The following is a 20,273-nucleotide window of genomic DNA, read 5'->3' as shown; positions in this document are numbered from 1 at the left end:
AACAAGATTTGTTCAACAAACAAAATCTTTGAGAAGACTTCGATCTCCATTGCGAGATGGTAAATCAATTATTAAAAACTAAAATGAACTCATATTTCCCAAATGGTTGTTGAATTTATCTTTTTATTGTTGACGTAAAACATGGTCAAGGTTCACAAGAAGGCTAAATATATAAAACATGGTCGAGGTTGACAATAAAATGGATATCTATTTTGGTAAAAATACATAAATACCACACATGTATACAACTCTTTTGATAAATTTCTTAGAAATATGGTTGTACAAAGATTGTCAATTGGGCCTACTACTTCACTTAAAAATAAGAAGTTGAGGATCTTTATATTGAGCCCACAAATGTTGGGTTGGGTTAAGAAAACAATTCAGCCTAGTTAATTAGAGTCTAACAATGCCCCACCCCCTCTAATATATGTTTATTATATATAATTAAATGGGTGAATTCTTAATAGGATTTGAATGAGAAAAGAGAAAAAAGAAAAAACACTAGAGTAAATTGGATTGTTTAAATATATCTAATATTTAATGGGTACACAATGAAAGATGAAACATTTAATTACATGGATTATTCTTTTACCATTAAAGTTGATACAATCCTTTCAAGGGAAAGAACTAAAATGAGGCAAAATGAGAATGAGAATGAGAATGAACACTAAAGTTTTTGTTTGTAGATGGAGAGGCTAGGGATCTTGCTACTTTTTTGTTACTTCTTTTTAAAGAAATTTTGGGATGCTTTCAAGTTAAAACATGGTGAAGTAGACAAATCCTTTCCACTAGGGATAGGAATAGGACCCATTACTGATTAAAGTAGTACCAAACGACTTTAAAAGGGGCCTACATTAACTAATATTATTATGAAGTTCGAAAATCAATTTGAGCCCATTAGGGCTTTAGGACTTATCAAGGTATAACCTACCCTTTCAATACTTGGGTTAGGGCTTAGTCGAGCATGAACCAAACCCTTGATTTTTAAATCTAATCAACTCAACGAGCAACCTGTTGGTCCACTGTATTATGGTGCAAATCAAAAGAGTGAGAGAAGTTTCCACACAAGAAAAGTAGTTACGTTGGTTGGGAATAACTTAATAAATTAATTCTACTCATGGGATAAAACCCTATGTATTATAACTTATTAATTTCAATGAGCTGCAAAACAGTGGAGGGATCATTGACAATCACATGAATAAGACATTGGCTCGGGTATGAACAAAGGCGTGGTTTGATTTGAATCAAGAGAGTTCAATGGTTCAATCTCTCTAAAGAGACACCCATTCGACTATTGGAACTCCTTTGATCTCACAGCTCTTGAAAGCGTCGAAAATTCTTTTATCTTTATAAATATGAGACTATTCAAAATGATCATCATTTATTTTTCTTCTCAAGTAAATCCTTGTGAGATTCTTCTAGTTTAATCACATCTCATGTAATTCTTCAATCATTTGTCTAACATAACCAATGAGTATTGGACATAGTGGTGTGGGTCTCCCTCCAAAAAGGGAAAAGTCTTAAATTCCAATCCCATTAGCCACCCACAGAGATTTATCATGTCTTGCTTGATTTGAGTGATTGTGGTTTGTGGGGTATTGGATGTAGAGATTTATCATGTCTTGCTTGATTTGAGTGATTGTGGTTTGTGGGGTATTGGATGTAGCTGGGAGATTTAGGTGAGATCTAATGTTCTCAGAGACCATTTGTGTCGCCCATTCTAGTCGAGCTTACGTATTTGAACACCCCGTCAAAAAACAAAAAAAAAAAAAAAGATTCAATTCGAGTAATTTTAAAACTACACGCTAATCATTCAACGAACAAATGATAGGCGTATCGTTTTGGTATTTTTCATTTAAAAAATTATTTTATTTAAGACACTATAAGACAAAATATTGACATCATAGATAACCGTTTTGGTCATATCCCTAAAATATTGATACCATTCATAACTTTTTAGGTAAAAACAAGTATTTTATTTAATTTTTTTATTATGGGACAAAATATTGATTTTGTGAAAAGATATATATAGGAATAGGAGAATAATATACGGATACGGAACCCGAAAATTTAGGGAGTCTTACTCTACTGTCTTTACACTCCTCTTGAAAAAACGTCTTTTCAGTTGAGATATTATATATTTTTTAAATTAATAATTATTAAAAAAATAATAAATAAAGCGGTAGTTTTTAATTTTTATTACAGTTTTGTCAGAATAGCAAAGCTGAGCTGCAACTCCTGCAACTCTGCAGCTGTTGCGTTTCCTGTCCACCATCACACCGTCCACACACACACAGTGAGAGGGAGAGACAAAAACAAACAAAAACCCAGGGTAAGACGTACGGATGGGGCGGATGGAGGTTAATGGTCCTCTCTTTTGACTCTCCTTCTTTTGGAAAAATCCAAGGTGTGAGCACAGGTTACCTTGGAAATGCAGACATGAATGCTTCATCTCCTCCTGCTTTAATCCTCCACTCTCATCACCAACAAACGAAGACCCATTTCTCCTCTCTTCTTCTTCATCATTGGGTTTTTGTTTGATTTCTAGGGTTTGTTCTTGATGGGAGGATTAATAGATCTTAATAACACCGCCATTGATGATGATGAGGAAGAAGAAGAACATGTTATTGCTGCATCAGCATTGCTTTCTTCTTCTTTTTCTTCCTCAGCTTCAGAGACTCGTTCCGAGTTGTGTTTGGAACTCTGGCATGCTTGTGCAGGACCACTTGTTTTTCTGCCGAAGAAGGGAAGTGTTGTTGTGTACTTTCCGCAAGGGCATTTGGAGAATATTTCACAGTTACCGCCATCCATGGTTTATGATCTCCCTCCTCATGTATTTTGCCGTGTTGTCGATGTGAAGCTTCTTGTGAGTTCCGTCTCTTGGAAACTATTCTTAGGTTTTACGAGACTTTTTGGGAATTTTTAAAAATTATTCTACGGTTTTTGAATTTCAGTTTTTTTCTGCTTAATTAATGTAAATTTTGAGTCTTTTTTAATAATTTTTTTAGGGTTTTAGAATTTTAGTTCTTTTGGTTGCTTAATTCTTGTAAATTCTGAATCTTTTTTGGGTTTTTTGTTCCTGCAAAATTATTGTAAATTTTGAGTCTTTTTTTTTTATAATTATTTTAGGGTTTTAGAATTTCAGTTTTTTTTTTTTTTTTTAATTCTTGTAAATTCCAAGTCTTTTTGGGGATTTTTATTGTAGGCGGAGGCTACGAGTGATGAGGTGTACGCACAAGTCTCTTTGGCTCTTGAGAGTCAGGTAAGAAAGTGTATCTTTGTTATTCGTTCTTCCTTTATTGAATTACTTAGTTGATTTCTTTTTAAAACTTGAAATTTTGGTATATTAAAAAGATTGAGAAAAAATTTCAAGAAGGCGATATCGAAGCGAGGGGTGAAGACGATGAAATTGAGGGTGCAAGCAAGTCAATGACACCTCACATGTTCTGCAAGACACTTACGGCTTCGGATACGAGTACCCATGGAGGCTTCTCTGTCCCTCGACGAGCCGCTGAAGATTGCTTCCCTCCTTTGGTAATGCTGTTCCACTAAATTATAGTGTTTTAGATGTTTTAATTGAACCAATTCTGTAATGTACCCCTTACCATGTGACGTTGATTTTTTAAGATCATTATTGTAGGATCATAAACAACAAAGGCCTTCACAAGAACTTGTAGCAAAAGATTTACATGGTGTCGAGTGGAAGTTTCGACACATTTATAGGGGTATGTTGGGAAGAATACTAGATTCTCTGTATTTGCCTATTGATACCATAGATTCGATTGTCAAAATGTATACTTTCTCAGGTCAGCCGAGGCGACATTTACTCACTACGGGTTGGAGTGCATTTGTTAATAAGAAGAAGCTCGTGTCCGGGGATGCCGTGCTTTTTCTTAGGTATACTAACCTAAATATAATGATCTTATTTGAATACCCTTTTAATAGAAAAAGTGATTCTTGGGCAGGGGAGAGAGTGGAGAACTGAGATTGGGAATCCGGAGGGCAACTCAATTTAAAGGCGGTGTTCCTGTCTCGGTCCTTTGTAGCCAGAGCTTGAAACCGACAAACCTCATGGCTGTTGCTAAGGCTGTATCTACAAGGAGTGTCTTTAACATTTATTATACTCCAAGGTATTAATAAAACCTTTTGATTGATGTTCATGAAGATTAATGTGATATGATTTAGATGGTGGTTTAGAAGTGATTGGGAGATTGGTATTAAGTTTTTAAATCTCAGCATCCTTTAAAAAAAAAAACTCAACTTCCACAAAATTTTTAGTCTTTCTAGAGATTGAATTGAAACCTCAAATTATGAAAATTTGAGGTTTTTCTTTAAGATTACGGGAATTTTATGAGCTCTCAGCCAGGATTTTTAAATGTTTGAATTTGCTTGAAGTCTCATGGCTTTTGGGAATGTGCTGAAATTAAAATCTTGATTTTATATTTTGTAAGGCTGAGCTTAGAGAATGTTTTTGGTTGTTCCAAGTGACTGGTTATCCTAGATTGTTTTTTTTTATATATCATTTTTAATGTTACATAACAATACCAAAGTTTGAGATGATTCTTTCAGTTGTTCTCATTTCCATGGGATTCTCTTGCTCTTAGGAGGTCCTTGAAGCTTTACCACCTCCCCGTGCACTTCACTTTCCTCATTAGTTATTGTAGTCCCCAGTAGATTGAACAAGTTCCTAGCCAAAACTCTCATCATGTCTACTAAAGAATTTTTCACAACCACAACATTTTTGATGAACTTGGAACAAGAGATTAAATTCCTCTTCAACCTCAGCTCATGTTGACTATCTCTAAGAGTTTGGTGTTGTGCCATCGTCACATCCTTGTAATTTTTGGATCATGACCTATGTGAGAATATGTGTGGTTTTGGTATCATGTATCTGGTCTCGATCACAACTGTCTATCAAGACTAAACTCTCCTCGGAACCTAAAGACAACTTCCAGTTGATTAGAAGCATCCCTGTCTCCAACAGTTTCCATGACCTTAGCCACATCATAGTTATTTGTGAGATTGCTTCTTTGTTGTCCTGATGAATTCAAACCTTAAGATTTCCCAAACCGCTGACATTCCACTACCAACCTATTACCTCGGCATCCTTGACTCTTAGCTCTCTATGCTCTTAGTTCCATCTTTGGCACCATTTGACAGAGTTATGTAGCTCATATACCAATTTTTATGGATTAATACCTGGCACACCTCTACACTATGATATTAGTTATTAGGATTTAGGAATAAAGTGAATGATTGAAATGGAAACAACTTGTAATAACAGTGACAAAAAAAAGGAGAAAAAACAACAATCAACCACTGCACTAAAACACATAAAATTACATTGTTCACAACTACAGCTAGTCCACGGGCATCGATGATCAAGAACTTCCACTATGTGTTTTGAACAAATACAAGAGAGATCAAATTTTACAATTCTCAAACCTCTTATTCAACTCGCAACCTTCCATTTTTTCACCTGATTTCAATCCTCTCTTAACCCTAAAGATCACCTCCCAATAACTAGCGATAACTAGAATACGTGCAATCCCAATCCAATAGGCTGGAGTACCCAGGAAAGTCTTGTGGATGCATCTACATTGTCATATTCTGATTGAGCTTTGAAGATGATGTTCATTTCTCTTGGATTACAATGAGAAAGTGTGACCATATCCAAGTTACATTCTTGTGTCGATAACACTTCTTTATGCAGTCTTTTGACCCCTTAAAATTTATCAAAGATAGTTGACCATTTTCTTCTCATCCCCAAGACACATAGCTAGCATTTGAAGGCTTCTCCCACGTGATTGTACGCACTTGCAACAAGCTTGCATGGGGGCTCAGACACCAATCCAGCTCTCTGCACTTATCCATAGACCCTATTGACACCATCTTTGCTCAAGTATAAGCCACGAGTTAAGCCTCTCTTATGTATTAAAGTTAAGTTTAATTGATCCTGCTAGGTGACTCTCTTATGTGTATAAAATGTACGTTGTTTTTTTTTGTGTGGGTATAAATCACTAATAATTATCTGATCGTATGGTTTTAGTATTTTGATGTATCTTGGTGAGAGTCTTGTCGACACATCAATTCCTTTGAACTTCAAGTTCTTGCAGGGCAAGCCCTTCGGAGTTCATAATACCTTTCTGTAAATTCGCAAAGAGCTTGGATCATTCATTTTCTATAGGAATGAGGATCAAAATGCGATTTGAAACTGAGGATGCAGCAGAGCGAAGGTTTTAAAGATTCAACACGTTCTTCAAAATTGCATTTTTTTTTAATCTGGAAACGACTATATTCACTAATTTTATCTTTAACAGATACATTGGAAAGGTGACTCAGATTAGTGATATGGATCCTCTTAGATGGCCTGATTCGAAGTGGAGATGCATATCAGTATGCTTCTTTTGGTGCTCGAAAACTGAATTCTAGATTTTTATATGTTTTTTTTCTAATCACACCCATATCCTTTGTGTTCCCATGCCTCATTTAGAGAAGGTGATCATTTTCACAGGTAAGGTGGGATGATCAGGTCGAGTTAAATCGACACAACCGAGTTTCTCCATGGGAGATTGAGCCGTCTGGCTCGGGTTCCAGCATTTTATTGGCACCTGGTTCGAAGAGAACCAGGATTAATCTGCCTTCAACCGAACCAGATTTTCCAGTTCAAGGTAGGTACTCCCCCTACAAACATTAGGATTAGGTTACAAAAGTTTGGTTCTAGTTATTAGTTATTACCTCAACAAACAAAGCATCATAGCACATTCAACGGTTGTTTACAATTAGGATTAGGTTCATATGAAATCCTAAATCTAACAAGTAGAAATCTAGACCAAGAGAGAGTTTCTATTGGTACCACAACTTTCACATATTCTCAGCCATTGACGTTTTTTTTTTTTTTTTTTCTTTTTAAAGTAAGTTGGGATGCCAATAGCAGCTCTCTTTCTATATTTTAATCTCTACTATCATAACGAAAACAGAGCCTCAGTAACGTTTATCATTTTTTCCACTTTCCAAAAGTGCCCCTTGACTATCAATTCATGATAGTAAGTTTTTTAAATAATGAGGATTGAGGAGCACCTTAATAACTATCCTGTATGTTCCCTAGATTTACAATACTGCCAAACTAATATTTTGCAACCAACCATAGCTTCCTACATATTCCCCTTTAAAAAGTAGTTTTGTTTTTTGTTTGAAATTTTCAAATTCATAACTTCAATCCTTAATTTTGTTTTCCATAAAAATGGCACTGTTAGAAAACTTTGGTCTGAATCTTTACTATAATATCTATATTAAATATTTTTATATTATGGAAATTTCCAATGTTGTAACATGATTTTTTATGACCACAATGGTGTGTACAAAATTAATATATTTAGTCTACTCCCCATTTACCTTTTTAATAAATTCATTAAAGAAAACATGTATTAGTTAATAAAAAAAAAAAAGCAATTCTATTGCCCAAGTAAAATGGATATTGCACTTTCATTTCCCCAGTTTAATGTAATAAACTTGTTTTTTTTAACAGATGGGACTGGATTTTCAGACTTTGGGGAATCTTTAAGGTTCCGAAAGGTCTTGCAAGGTCAAGAAATTTTGGGTTTTAACAATCATTATGATGTGTTCAATCATCACCCATCCGAAACAAGGAGATGTCTTCCTGGTTCGAACTTTTTTGGGATGGCTGCATTACCAAGTGGCGTTAAAATCCCTCTGGGAAGTCCTCATATTCCCTACAAGGGCATAGGCTTTGGAGAATCTGTTCGATTCCATAAGGTCTTGCAAGGTCAAGAAATATTTCCTGAACCGCAGTTCAGAAGATCCCACGATAATGATAGGTTTGGAACGCTTGAGAAGGTTCACACGTCTATCCCTCAAAGTGGATGGTCTATGTTGACTCAGGGTTACAATGCTCATGTGCAACCACCTACCCCATCTTTACAAGTGTCTTCCCCATCTTCTGTGCTAAAGTTCCAACATGCAAGTCCTCCGGTTACGTACTCCCACTCTGCGTATGCCATTTGTAATAAGAACGGGGAGGATGGTAACCATGGTAGGTCCCATAATACCACAAAAGATTCGGGAAGAATGTATTCTCTTGATCTTTTTAAAGAGCATGATCAACTAGGTTCTCTGCATCAACCTCCCTCTCTTTTAACTCAAACAGGTTCAAGGACGGATCAACATTTAGTCTCCAACGGTAAAAGTCATTGCAGACTCTTCGGTTTCCCCTTAACCGAGGAAACCCATGTAACAAATGAAGAGGATACTACAAGTCCAATTACATCTCCATCTTCAGCTAAAACATCTGAAAGCAATTGTACCAAAGTAAGCATATTCTATGTTTAAAACCCACGTCTTTTCATTACACCTATACTTTGTTACGAGATAAAATCTACAGGTTCACAAGCAAGGAAGTGTTGTAGACAGGGTAGTTGATCTCACAAAGCTTGATGGGTATGCTAATCTAATAACCGTATTGGAGCGGATGTTCAATATGGAAGGACTTTTGAACGATTACAAGAAAGGATGGCAAGTTGTTTACACCGATCATGCAGATCATGTTATGATCGTTGGAGACGATCCATGGCTGTGAGTAGCATCACTATACTTTTCTATCGAACAATCTGTAAATTTTTTCTGACAACTTAATCTGATTATATGCCTTGTTCAATCTCATTATTCTAATATTGAGTCTGTTCTTTTTCTACTTTATCTGCACTGATAGCATGATAACAAAAAACTTTTTTTTTTTTTTTTTTTTTTTTAAAGTCTTGTTTAACAACAAGAAAAAACTTGACTTTTTAAAATAAACGCCTTTTTTTAATAACCTTTTTTCCATATTTTGCCAAAAAATAAATAAATAATAATAAATCATTTTTTTCAACTGGTTAATTTCTATGATGGTTGTTTGTAATTTAGTTTATAAATGTTGTTTAATGATAATATTTGATGTGATGATATTTTATTTTTTATTTTTTGAATTTTTACACTAGTGTTTTATTTTGCTCAAAAGATACATTGATGATTAGACTTTGTTGTCGTTCATGTGACATGCAATAGTATTTTTTTTGCTCCAAAATATATTGAAAGTCTAGATTAGATTTCTAATACTGCAGATATTACATTTTTTTTCATAACGTTTAATCTATATATTCATCATATTTATCGTTTCTTTCCGGTTTTATTCTCATTTTTTCTGAAGTTCTCCCTTATCGTCTTAAACCCGAATTCCAACTTGGTGACTTTAAGCACTACTAACCAGCTATTACGATAATGGTTGTGCAGGGAATTCTGCAACACTGTTTCGAAAATTTTGATATACACTCACACGATGCAATGGTAATAATGGCACCTGAGGCTGCTATTCTTCTCTTCTCCCACTGTAATTTGAATTTAACTTCAATTCCTTGCTCCTTGCTTAAGTTACTGAATACTAAGTATTGTTGCCTTTCCCTTCTTGTGGATTTATTATTTCGGTTCTTAGTTTGTGATAATTCTTGTTGAAGATTAAACTATTTTCTAAAGAAAACCCATCCCCTGAATTTTAATGAGAAAGATGGGTATTAGATCGTCGAGAAACCCAAATTCAATCCAACGATACCCAAAACCTAGAATTAGCTATTCTATTCGTATATTTTAGATATTTAACATAATATTAAACAAAATTACATATTTTCATATCAAATATAATATAAATATGTATTTTTCAAAGCTTAGTCAGTGCCTATTGTATGTATCTTAAGCATCTTTGGATCTTTTGCATTGGTAAGAATTATTCAAAATAAGTACTTTGGTTGATGATCAAGTAGAAAAGTTGTCTATTAAAAACTTGTAATTTTTATTTTTTTTTAAATCTTATTGTTAGTTATAAAAATAAAATATTAATGGTATTTAAGAAAGTTTAAATATAATTTTTACAGTTACTAAAATAATTAAAATGAAGCCCACATAAAAGATCTTTTGAAAAATATCATAAACTCTTAAATAGATTTAACACTTTTATTTTTGCAAAAGGGGATTATAACCATTTTCATGGGACGGAAAGTTTTTCTATAGGAATGAATTTAAAAATAAATAAATCAATCAAAATGTCTTTCATAGGATAAATGGAAAAAAAAAAAAAGAAAGATACCTAAAAGTAGTATAATAGAGTATATATATATATTTTAAATATTTAAAATTAATTGTGGTGAATGAACAAATTTCCGTATATATTATTATTTATCCCCTATAAAAAATAATATGTATTCATGTGTTAAACATAATAATAATACTAAACAATTATAAAGATGTCTTTTTATATTAAATATGACTAGAAGGCGGCATGTGCAAATGAACATGTATAAAAAAAAAGCTTCTACATATTCAAATTAAAAAGGATATGTTCATAAATTTTAAAATAAACTAAGGTGATAAAGTTTGGGGTCCAACTCAAAACCAATTGAATATGAGAGAGGTTGAATAGCTTATGAAGAGAAAAGGTAATTTGTGTTAATGTGAGACTAAATTCAACACACCCCCGCACGTGTGGGTCTGATTGGGCAAAACATGTAGAGATGAGCTGAGTGACGTGAAGGAAAGAAAGACCCGTTCTAACTCTATGATAAATTTTTGAGATCTAACTCAAAATCAATTGGTTATAAGTGGAGAGACTTAGAAACTTATCAAGATGACTAGGGTCTGGGGTTGATATTTTCTTGTTATTTGACTAAAATGACTTTGATTAAATTATGTTCAAAATGAAAAAAGTAGGGGCATTTGATGTCTAACCATTTCAAATGTCTTTTTCTCATGATAATAGTATAGATATTAAATAAAATTTATAAGATTGAGATCTGTAGTCTCATGGAAAAGGAATTCATATGTTGACTTTTTTATCTCGACCGGTTAAATGTAAAATACAATCTTCAAGTTAAAAGTCGTATCTCGATAATACAGCACACATCTCTAAAATCAATCCCAACAATAATAGGATTTTACATGTATACAGACAGATTGTGTGTGAACCAACATATGAGTTCATTTTCAACTCAAATTTATATTACATATAATATAACATATGCTTTATATATTTTAAAAAATAAGTCAAATTAAATTATTGATTTGGAAAAACATGAATTAATTGTGACTTCAAAGAAGAATAATAAAATGTGACGCAGTGTATATGCGTGTGAACCCATTATTTTACAAAGAGATTTTCGAGTTCGCAATGACTTGGAAGTTGTTCAATTTCTAAGGTAGATGAGTTGTCTCACATGAGCCCTTGACTTCTCGCGGTTGGTTGTGGACCATGGAATTTGAATCAGTTGATATCTATAAGTATCTCACATAAGAACTGCTTAGAAGCCATTTATAGACTTAGGGAAATTGTAGAAAATCCGCACATTTCTTCATGCATGAATCATAAAAAGTTTGACATCCAAATTGGACCCGCAATAGACCTCAAATCATAGGAGTCTCAATTTTCGTAGATAAAATCTATGGTTTGAGCATGTAATTCTGTAGGCATCAAAATTTTAATTAACTCCTAAAAGTCATCGGTGGGTACTGTTAATGTGTGCCCAAGTTTTAAAAGGCTCCATAAATCCAAATTGGGCCTCGTTTATTGGGAATAAGCCTTCTAAGTCTCGGATTTAGGTTTTCGCAAATAAAACTCATGATCCAAACAAATTTAAGTGATCCACATTAAAAGACTCTACACTTAGATGAATAAGTACAATTCAATAAATTTCATTAAATCCTTAAAATTGAAATTGGACCAAATTAAATTTTAGACCAACTAATCAAAATTTATTAAGTCAAGGTATAATTGGAAAGTCAAATTATTATATATAAGTATATAAATATCAAACCCTGTCCCATTTGAGAGGAGCTTTTGATCAATTTATCTTAGAAGACAGAAGTTCTCCATCTAAATAAGAAGAATCTCTTAAGTCCTCTTTTAGAGATGAATCAATGTTCTTTAAGAGAGATTTGGATTTCGAATTTAAGAGAAGATTAAGTCTAAAAGTCATTCTCTGAAAATTAAGAAATCATTCTCAACTAATCAAATGTGAAGTTCGTAAAGAATAAAATCTACAAAAAAGTTTCTACAAAAAAAAAAAAAATCAAACACCAAATGAACATTTACAAAGCAAGAATCACCTTCATAACCAATAAAGCATGAAGTCCTGGAAAAAAAAAATGCATAAAAGCCACTTTAAATGATCAAGCAATCCAAGCAATCATTTACAAATCTAAACATCATTCGCAACCAATCAAGTATGAAACTAAGAGAGAAAAAATATACCCATCATCACTATTTTTATTATTTGAATGTTAATCATAGGAGAACACTCCATATTAAGAGTAAGGCATGCCATTTTGATATTTAGAAGAATTAACAAAAATTATTAAATTAAAAACATAATTAAAAATGTCATTTCCACTCTAGGTCAATACATATAAAAGTAATTTTATTAGTAGATTCTAATAATTTTTCCCTAAGAGAATTCAGAATCCAATTCTAAGAAGAATAAGCGTACACCACTTCTACAAGCCTAGATTATTACTTTTATGAAGACTTGGATTCTAACATCTAAGGAAGATCCTATTCACAATCTTTTTTTCAGAGACACTTCATCTATATATAAAAGATTAAGTTCACAAACCCTTCTCTTTTAATAAATCTTCTTCCATAGATAATTGACCAAGTGCAAATCTTGGAGGGAAGAAAAAGTACATTGTCTCTATAGAAGATTAAGCATTACTAAGTATATATGTCTTTTATACTTATTTTTAATTTTATAAAGATATATGACAAGTGATATGGTCGACCTTTTCAGACATGTACAATAAATATTTTTTTTAATAAGATTTAACGGGCGATTAAAAAATACGATGATAAAATAACAATATATATATTGAACATATTTCTATGAAAATCATCTATGACTCCATACACACGTCCACATCAGCAATGTGTGAATCGATGTCATTTTTAATGTCACTCCAACACCATCTAAAGAGAAAAATTGAGGATCATTTTCTTGATCGTAAGAAGAGAATAAACAATATCCAATCCTTCTGTGATGCCACGTAGACACTGTAGGTTGCTATACGAATAGTCAGCGTTCCACATCCCAAACTTCCAGATGTATAGGTAGCTGTTCTTTTCCTACACATCCCATTCGATGATCCATTACGTCAGCAAAAGTTTTCTTCCGCGAAGGAGCCGTTGGGAGCTGTTGTGTTGTGGACCCACAAATCTTTCTCTACTGACTTTTTGACACGTAGGCACGTGATGTTTCCCCTTACGTACAACACAATTGGATAAAAAATTCCATAAAAAAAAGTGAACTATTCGGAGAAAATCGGTTCCCAACTCGCTTAAGAGAACCGGTTCTTGGGGTTGGATCGGTGCCCACAGTCTCCAGTTTGACTGCCGATCCAAACCGACTCATCCGAGTCTTAAGAAAATTGGTTGAGATTTAAATAAATCTCTGAGTTTGAAAACCAGGTGAATCAACTAGGTTGTCATCAAGCGTGGTGACCGATTCATGAAAAATTAACTGGGTGGCTATTTAGACGATTCCAACTTATTTGAGTCAATTTGACATGTTCGATGGCGTTTCAAAACCATGTTTGACAGTCATCGTTCCGTGCTATTCGTACAAGTGCAAAAATAATTAAGGGCGCGTTTGTCAAAAAACGTGTGAAGTGGTCTCTTCAACGACCCATTTGACACTACAAATGACTATAAATATAATAAAAAGCCAAGAGATTCATTTAATGCCGATTTTGCAACATCATCATCATCTTCATTAAGAGAGAGAGAGAGAGAGAGAGAGAATATATAATGGCTGGAGAAGAAGAAGTAGAAGCAACAGTGGTTGCATCTATTGAAGTTACACCAACATGGGCTGTTGCAGTTGTTTGCTTTGTTTTGATTGCTATCTCTATCCTCATTGAACATGCCTTCCATGTCTTAACCAAGGTATATACATGTGTTCTATGTATCTATCACCATCATTTATCTTCAGTTTTTGATATTTTGTAAATATCTGGATTCACTTAATTGTTCTTAATCAACCTCACATATATATATATATATATATATATTTTTTTTTTTTCTTCTTTTAAATTCTGTTTCACCCATTTAAAATCTTTATATGTATTTGTATGACGCAAAACTATTCATGCATGTGACATGTAAAACAGTTTTTATTTTATTTTTATTTCTTATTGCTTTTTGATTGTCTGTTTGATTTAATATGGTTCATAAATGGGTATTACATGGATAAAAGTAACTTTCAAATTGAAGTGGAAATGAAGAAATCATGAAGAAAATTATCAAAAATATAAAAGGAAATGTAGTTTAGGGTTTAAAATCCTTAATCAACCACTAGGTCTTTTTTTGTGTGTGTGCATATGATGATATTTTCCTCTTATGTTTGGATTTCAAAGTTTCTCAAATGGGATCAGTGATCGAGTTATAGGTTTCATCATAAATATTCTCTAATATGAAAATTTTAATCGTATTTCTTTCAGTTATTGCGTAGAAGGAGGAAGTCAATCAATAAGGCTCTTTACAAGATAAAATCAGGTGAGAGTAATGTTTACGACCTATTAACAAACTTCTGATTTGATCTTCTTTTTCTCTTTAATTTCTAAGATCATTTATTTATCTATTTATTTATTGTTCCTTAATTTGAGTGTAGAGTTGATGCTCTTGGGATTCATCTCTTTGTTACTAACTGTCAGCCAAGCTCCCATTTCAAAGATATGTATCTCGAGGAGCGTCGGAGATACCTTTCTCCCTTGTGAAGACACAGATCTTCCAGATGAAATTGAAGAAGACACCACTTGCCCGGAGGTATGAATTGGTTAAACTAAAGAAAAAGAAATTACTTTAGATAGAACAATTGAATTGACAGGAACAATATTCGTGCACCCTACCCCAAATTTTTGAGATAAGAGGATGATGATCATGAACAAAGTTAATTAAATGGTGCCCATTACTTCAAAGGTTTCACTTTGAAAATTGATGCAAAAAATATAAAACTCTAACTAATTGGTACTTAATTAGGGCGAAATCTTTGTGGATGGGTGACTTTAATCTCGTGCAATTCTGGGAACGACTCCTTCTTGAGCCTTTCTTGGACGTCAAACAGTCAACTCAGAATTGGTACAGAGGAAAAGATATCACATAATTTCTCTTTTAGTAACCCTAAAAAAAATAGAAAAAAAAAAATACAAGACAATTGCACAAAATTTGATTTATTATTACTATTATTATTATAATTATTAATTTTAACTTCCAATCATTATTATTAACTTCCATGTTGTTATGCTTGATCATGTTTTGACTTTTGTGCAGGGAAAGATTTCTCTTTTGTCAAGTGAAGGTGTTAACCAACTTCAAATGTTAATCTTTGCATTGGCACTTTTCCATGTTATCTCATGTGTTCTTACCTTCGGTCTTGGAGTGGCCAAGGTACGTGTCAAGATAATTGTTTTTATTTCATGGTTTATGTTAAAGGGTTTGAATCCTATACTCAAGGGAGTTAGATAGTTACCCAACTTTATGTCCTCTTATTGGCCCACTTAACATGGTTGCATTGCATGCCCTTTGGTAGACCAATAGAACAAAAATCAGCTTGATTAATTGATCAGTCAAAGGCAATATTGGGCCAACATAGTGTATGATGTGGCACATAAAGGAGACCTGGAGTTGGATAATTATTAACTCACGTGAGTATATGATTCACTATCTTGTTATAGAATTGAAGTCTTAGTTTTGACCAAAAGCTACAACTTGCTCCCACCCCATTGTCAATAACATTGACTTATTAAAATCAAATATATATAGCAGCCAATAATGAAAAATGGTTAAGAAATGAAAGTTCTCTTAGCACCTAAATCTCATGGGTGACCTCGACAAAATGTTTTTTTTTTTTTTGTCCTTTCTAGTTGGGGTTTTTCTTTTTGACTTTTCTTCCTTTTGATGTGAAATTACATAGATAAGACGATGGAGATATTGGGAAGAGGAGACAAAAACCCTAGAATATCAATTCTCTAATGGTAATTTACTTACAATTAATTTAATCTGGTCTCTAGTTTCATTTTCTGTGCTTTACTTTCTCTTTGATTGGTTGATCTCATGATCTTCTAGAGAATCATTATTATACCTTTTTTTTTTCCAATTATATTTATAAGGTAGGGTTAATAGGAATGTGGGTCCACATGGTTATTTTTTTGAATTCCAATTCTTGGTGAGGATAATCTTTCAAACATGAAGATCATCCTCCAAAAAAATTCAAAATTTAAAAAATAAAATATAAAAATCTGAGTGTTCTAAGACAAATTTTAAAGGTATTTTATTCAAGAACATAAATAGAATTATTTTTTTGCTAAGCAGGCAAAGGAAGGATTAAATAATGTTTCTTTATCATTCTTTTTCTATCTTATTGAATTTTCTTCCTTGATTTTTCTTTATATGTCATCTTTAACAACATTACTCTCTAAACAATTTAGATCCAAGGAGGTTCAGACTCACACATCAAACATCATTTGCAAAGAGACATCTGAAGTGTTGGACGAATCACCCCATACTCCTCTGGCCTGTTAAGTCTCCCTAAAAACCTTACTACATATAGGCTTCTTTTTTATCTCCTCATCTGGTTTTCATTTTCAGCTAATTAACCATATATATATTACCATCAACATTCTTGCAGGCTTGTTTCATTAGACAATTTTATGGGTCTGTTTCCAAAACTGATTATTTCATTCTTCGAAATGGATTCATTAAGGTAAGCTGATCGATGACTTATCAATTAAATTAACATAAGAGGTTCACCTTATCTGGTTGTTAAAATTTATGATTCTGTTTTTTCTTCTTTTAGGCTCATTTTGCAGAAGCCCATGTATTTGACTTTCATAAGTTTCTTAGGAGAGCTCTGGATGAAGACTTTCAGGTGGTTGTGGGAATAAGGTAATTATCTAGACAAATATATGTTAATTAAAACGATGCGAACTCAACCAATATTACACGAAAAGCGCACCCAAGTGTTAATGGTGCAAAATTTTGAGCCTTTCGTAACACACCACCATGCTTGGTGTAGCCTATGACCGCGACAGCCCACTCTGTGATGGCTTTCACTCTTGTACCCTTCTTTCGGGCTCCATGTAGTCCATTTAGCTCTGGATGAAGACTTTCAGGTGGTTGTGGGAATAAGGTAATTATCTAGACAAATATATGTTAATTAAAACGATGCAAACTCAACCAACATTAAACCAAAAGCCCACCTATGTGTTAATGGTGCAAAATTTTGAGCCTTTATCTCTTTGGTTAACACACCACCATGCTCCGTGTAGCCTATGACCATGACAGCCACTCTGTGATGGCTTTCACTCTTGTACCCTTCTTTCGGGCTCCATGTAGCCCATTTAGGCCATATGCGTGGCGGCTTTCGCATTGTATCAGCCTTCTTTCGTTCTCCAAGACCACATTCCACCCTTGATGCTCACTTTGTGGCTGCTTTCACTCTGGTGCTCTTCTTCTTTGGCATGGCCTCTTAGAATCTATTGCTCTAGACCATTCCTTCCGAAATTTGAACTCAAAGATTTGGTGCTTGCTCTGATACCAAATGATATATGAACTTAACCACCACACCAAAAACATCTATATATTATAGGTACCGAAAGTTAATTAGCCCTAATGATCGCTTTGGGGTCGTAAGTTCGTAACAAATAATAAGATCCTTACTCTTTTTCTAATCATCAACCCATAAATTTCTTTGTTTGTTCTTCTTTTGCAGTCTATGGATTTGGCTCTTCTCCGTGTTGTTTATATTTTTCCATGCACATGGTAACAATGAGCTCTATTGGATTAGATGCATATCTACCTTACTTAGTCGTGAGGCTAACTTGTTTTTTGTTGTTGTTGTTGTAATTATCTTAATTTGCAGGATTTTATAACTATTTTTGGCTGCCCTTTATTCCTTTACTGGTAAGCCCTTTAAATAATTGATTTTTTATTTTATTTTATAATACTCTTTTAAACTTGAATTTTATACAATATTATTATAGTCATATACTTAGTCCATTTTCCTATAAATAAATGTTCTTGTTTTCATCATAAAATTTGTTTAATATTTAAAAATCCATTATTGAAAAAGGGGTGATAGGATCATAGAATCATACAAAAAGAGATTCATAAAGAAACACAAAATCCTAATTTTGTAAACACGAAGTCCCGTAAGACACATAAAACAGGTATCCCAAGGATACTCATTGGATTAATGGATTTTGTGTTTCTTTACGAGTTCTTTTCATGAGTCTAGTGATCACATCTCTAAAAATAAAAAAAATAAAAAGATAAAAACGAAGATAGAACTAAGATTGTCATTAGTTTAAGAAGCATATATGCATTCCCCTAGTAAATATTAATAAGTGTATCTTTTATTTGCAGATTCTTTTATTGATCGGGACGAAATTACAAGTGATCATAACTGAAATGTGTTTGGAAAGTCGTGATATATCAAATGTTGTTAGAGGAACTTTTCTTGTGAAGCCCCACGACAATCTATTCTGGTTCGGCAAACCTCAGTTGCTTCTTCACCTTATGCATTTCATTCTATTCCAGGTATAATTAAAACCACAATTTCATTTTTTCAAGAACTAAATGGATTCCTTAATTACTTCATAGTTATACAAGTATCCATCATTCCATGTTAAGCTTCAATTATTGATTTTTATTTTTTTATTTACAGAATTCCTTTCAACTGGCATTCTTTAGTTGGACATGGGTAAGTATTTTGAAGTTGATCAGCTTAAAAATAGATTATATTTTGTATGAAATTTTCTAATTAATTAACCTTGTTTAAATTACAGTACAAGTTTGGGTTTCGATCTTGCTTCCATAGTAAGACTGAGGATATCGTTCTAAGGATTGTCATGGGCTTATTAGTTCAATTCCTTTGTGGATATGTAACACTCCCTCTATACGCTTTGGTCACACAGGTAACAATAATATATCTCTCTCTCACCATCTATTAGAAGAAGCTAATTCAGATGGGTTTAACTTGACCCGGCCCACCCAAACATCTCTCTCTCTCTCTCTCACTCTCTCATCAAAATTAAATTTGCATCATCAGATGGGATCATCGATGAAGAAGGCGGTATTCACAGAACGGGTGATCGTGGGTCTAAAGAATTGGCACACCACGGCTAAGCGTAGTATAGCTACAAGTATAACCAATTCATCAACCGTTCCTTCACCTTCTAGGGATCCTTCACCTTCATGTCCTATCGACACTTCGTTATCGGAAGGAAAAGAGTTTGATGCTGTGGAAGTCGATCATCCACCATCCGAGGTTGGACCACAAACTGAAATAGTGGAAGAAAATGAAGTTAACCAGACGTCAAACAACCAAAAAGTGTACAATGGGGAGGCCTCTTTTGGATGGTAAATTGAACAAAAATGAGGAACAAAGAGACTTCAGTAGGGATATTTTGTTCTAATAAAGTTTGTACATTAATTGAGGAAACATGTAATACTTCTTAGCCACACAAAAAAGATGGTATTATCAGTATATGAGATGTTGTTTTAGTCCAAATTATGATTTGATCATTTATTGTTTAGGATTTTATTTTTTAAATTTAATTAAGTACATTTCTAAAACTTCTTTAAATGGTTTTTGCAAAATTGGGTTTGAAAATCGAAGTATGATCAATTTTGATAAGGGTTCTAAAGGAAGGAATAGGATGTGTGGTTCATCCTCTCCTTTATGTTGTGTGGCTAGGGCTCTCAATAGAACAGGTCCGGTATGGATTGGGTCAATGTTGGATCAATTAGATCAGGATCAGTTCGTATTTGGAACTAAACCAAGGAATTGAATAGGACCATTGTTAGATTAGTTTATTTTTTTGGATACTCAATATTAGGATCCAAATTATTGGATTGGATGGAATTCAAATTTATATAACAAAATATAAATAAACTTCATATATTTAAACAAATTATATAATGTTCTTTCTCACATTTTAATGGATCAAAGGACTATTAGATCAAGACATGATTTATCCATAACCATTCCGATAGTTTGTCAAATCGGATTTTTATCGAAATCCAAATCCTCAATCCATATCCAAATTATTGGATTGGATTGGATTGGATTTTGGGTGTGATCTGACCATTGGCAGCCCTACCAGGTTTTAGGGCTATCAATGTGTTGGTCCGGGCCTTAAATGGGTTGATCTTAATCTAACCTAAAAATACTAACCCATAC

At 33.4% G+C, this 20,273-nt stretch overlaps 2 protein-coding genes across 5 annotated transcripts; both read left to right on the top strand.

Annotated features, from left to right (window-relative positions):
- The first annotated feature begins 2,197 nt into the window (after positions 1-2,197).
- On the top strand, positions 2,198-9,497 carry LOC147390452 (auxin response factor 3-like). 4 transcript variants are annotated; one of them, XM_086458659.1, is made up of 13 exons: positions 2,198-2,866; positions 3,206-3,262; positions 3,355-3,534; positions 3,641-3,725; positions 3,807-3,897; positions 3,966-4,130; positions 6,108-6,236; positions 6,321-6,396; positions 6,515-6,671; positions 7,529-8,053; positions 8,168-8,328; positions 8,402-8,592; positions 9,289-9,497. In XM_086458659.1, exons 1-13 carry the CDS (start codon positions 2,561-2,563, stop codon positions 9,344-9,346), a joined length of 2,181 nt encoding a protein of 726 aa, XP_086314785.1. In that variant the 5' UTR covers positions 2,198-2,560; the 3' UTR covers positions 9,347-9,497. The 4 variants fall into 4 exon arrangements, with proteins under 4 accessions (XP_086314785.1, XP_086314783.1, XP_086314786.1 ...); XM_086458657.1 differs by having other exon boundaries at positions 7,529-8,328; XM_086458658.1 differs by having other exon boundaries at positions 2,199-2,866; positions 6,117-6,236; positions 7,529-8,328.
- Positions 9,498-13,793: 4,296 nt separating this feature from the next.
- Positions 13,794-19,584, top strand: LOC147390451 (MLO-like protein 2). Its single transcript, XM_086458868.1, has 14 exons — positions 13,794-13,978; positions 14,533-14,587; positions 14,703-14,857; positions 15,362-15,478; positions 16,005-16,065; positions 16,519-16,607; positions 16,719-16,793; positions 16,887-16,975; positions 17,802-17,851; positions 17,952-17,992; positions 18,455-18,628; positions 18,756-18,791; positions 18,877-19,005; positions 19,140-19,584. Exons 1-14 carry the CDS (start codon positions 13,841-13,843, stop codon positions 19,452-19,454), a joined length of 1,524 nt encoding a protein of 507 aa, XP_086314994.1. The 5' UTR covers positions 13,794-13,840; the 3' UTR covers positions 19,455-19,584.
- The last annotated feature ends 689 nt before the right edge of the window (positions 19,585-20,273 follow it).

The sequence above is a fragment of the Akebia trifoliata genome, chromosome 11, assembly GCF_017979445.1.
Source record: "Akebia trifoliata isolate Shusen 1 chromosome 11, ASM1797944v1, whole genome shotgun sequence".
NCBI classification, from domain to species: domain Eukaryota; kingdom Viridiplantae; phylum Streptophyta; class Magnoliopsida; order Ranunculales; family Lardizabalaceae; genus Akebia; species Akebia trifoliata.
Note: the sequence above shows the minus strand (reverse complement) of the source record. Positions and strands in the feature narration are given on the sequence as shown.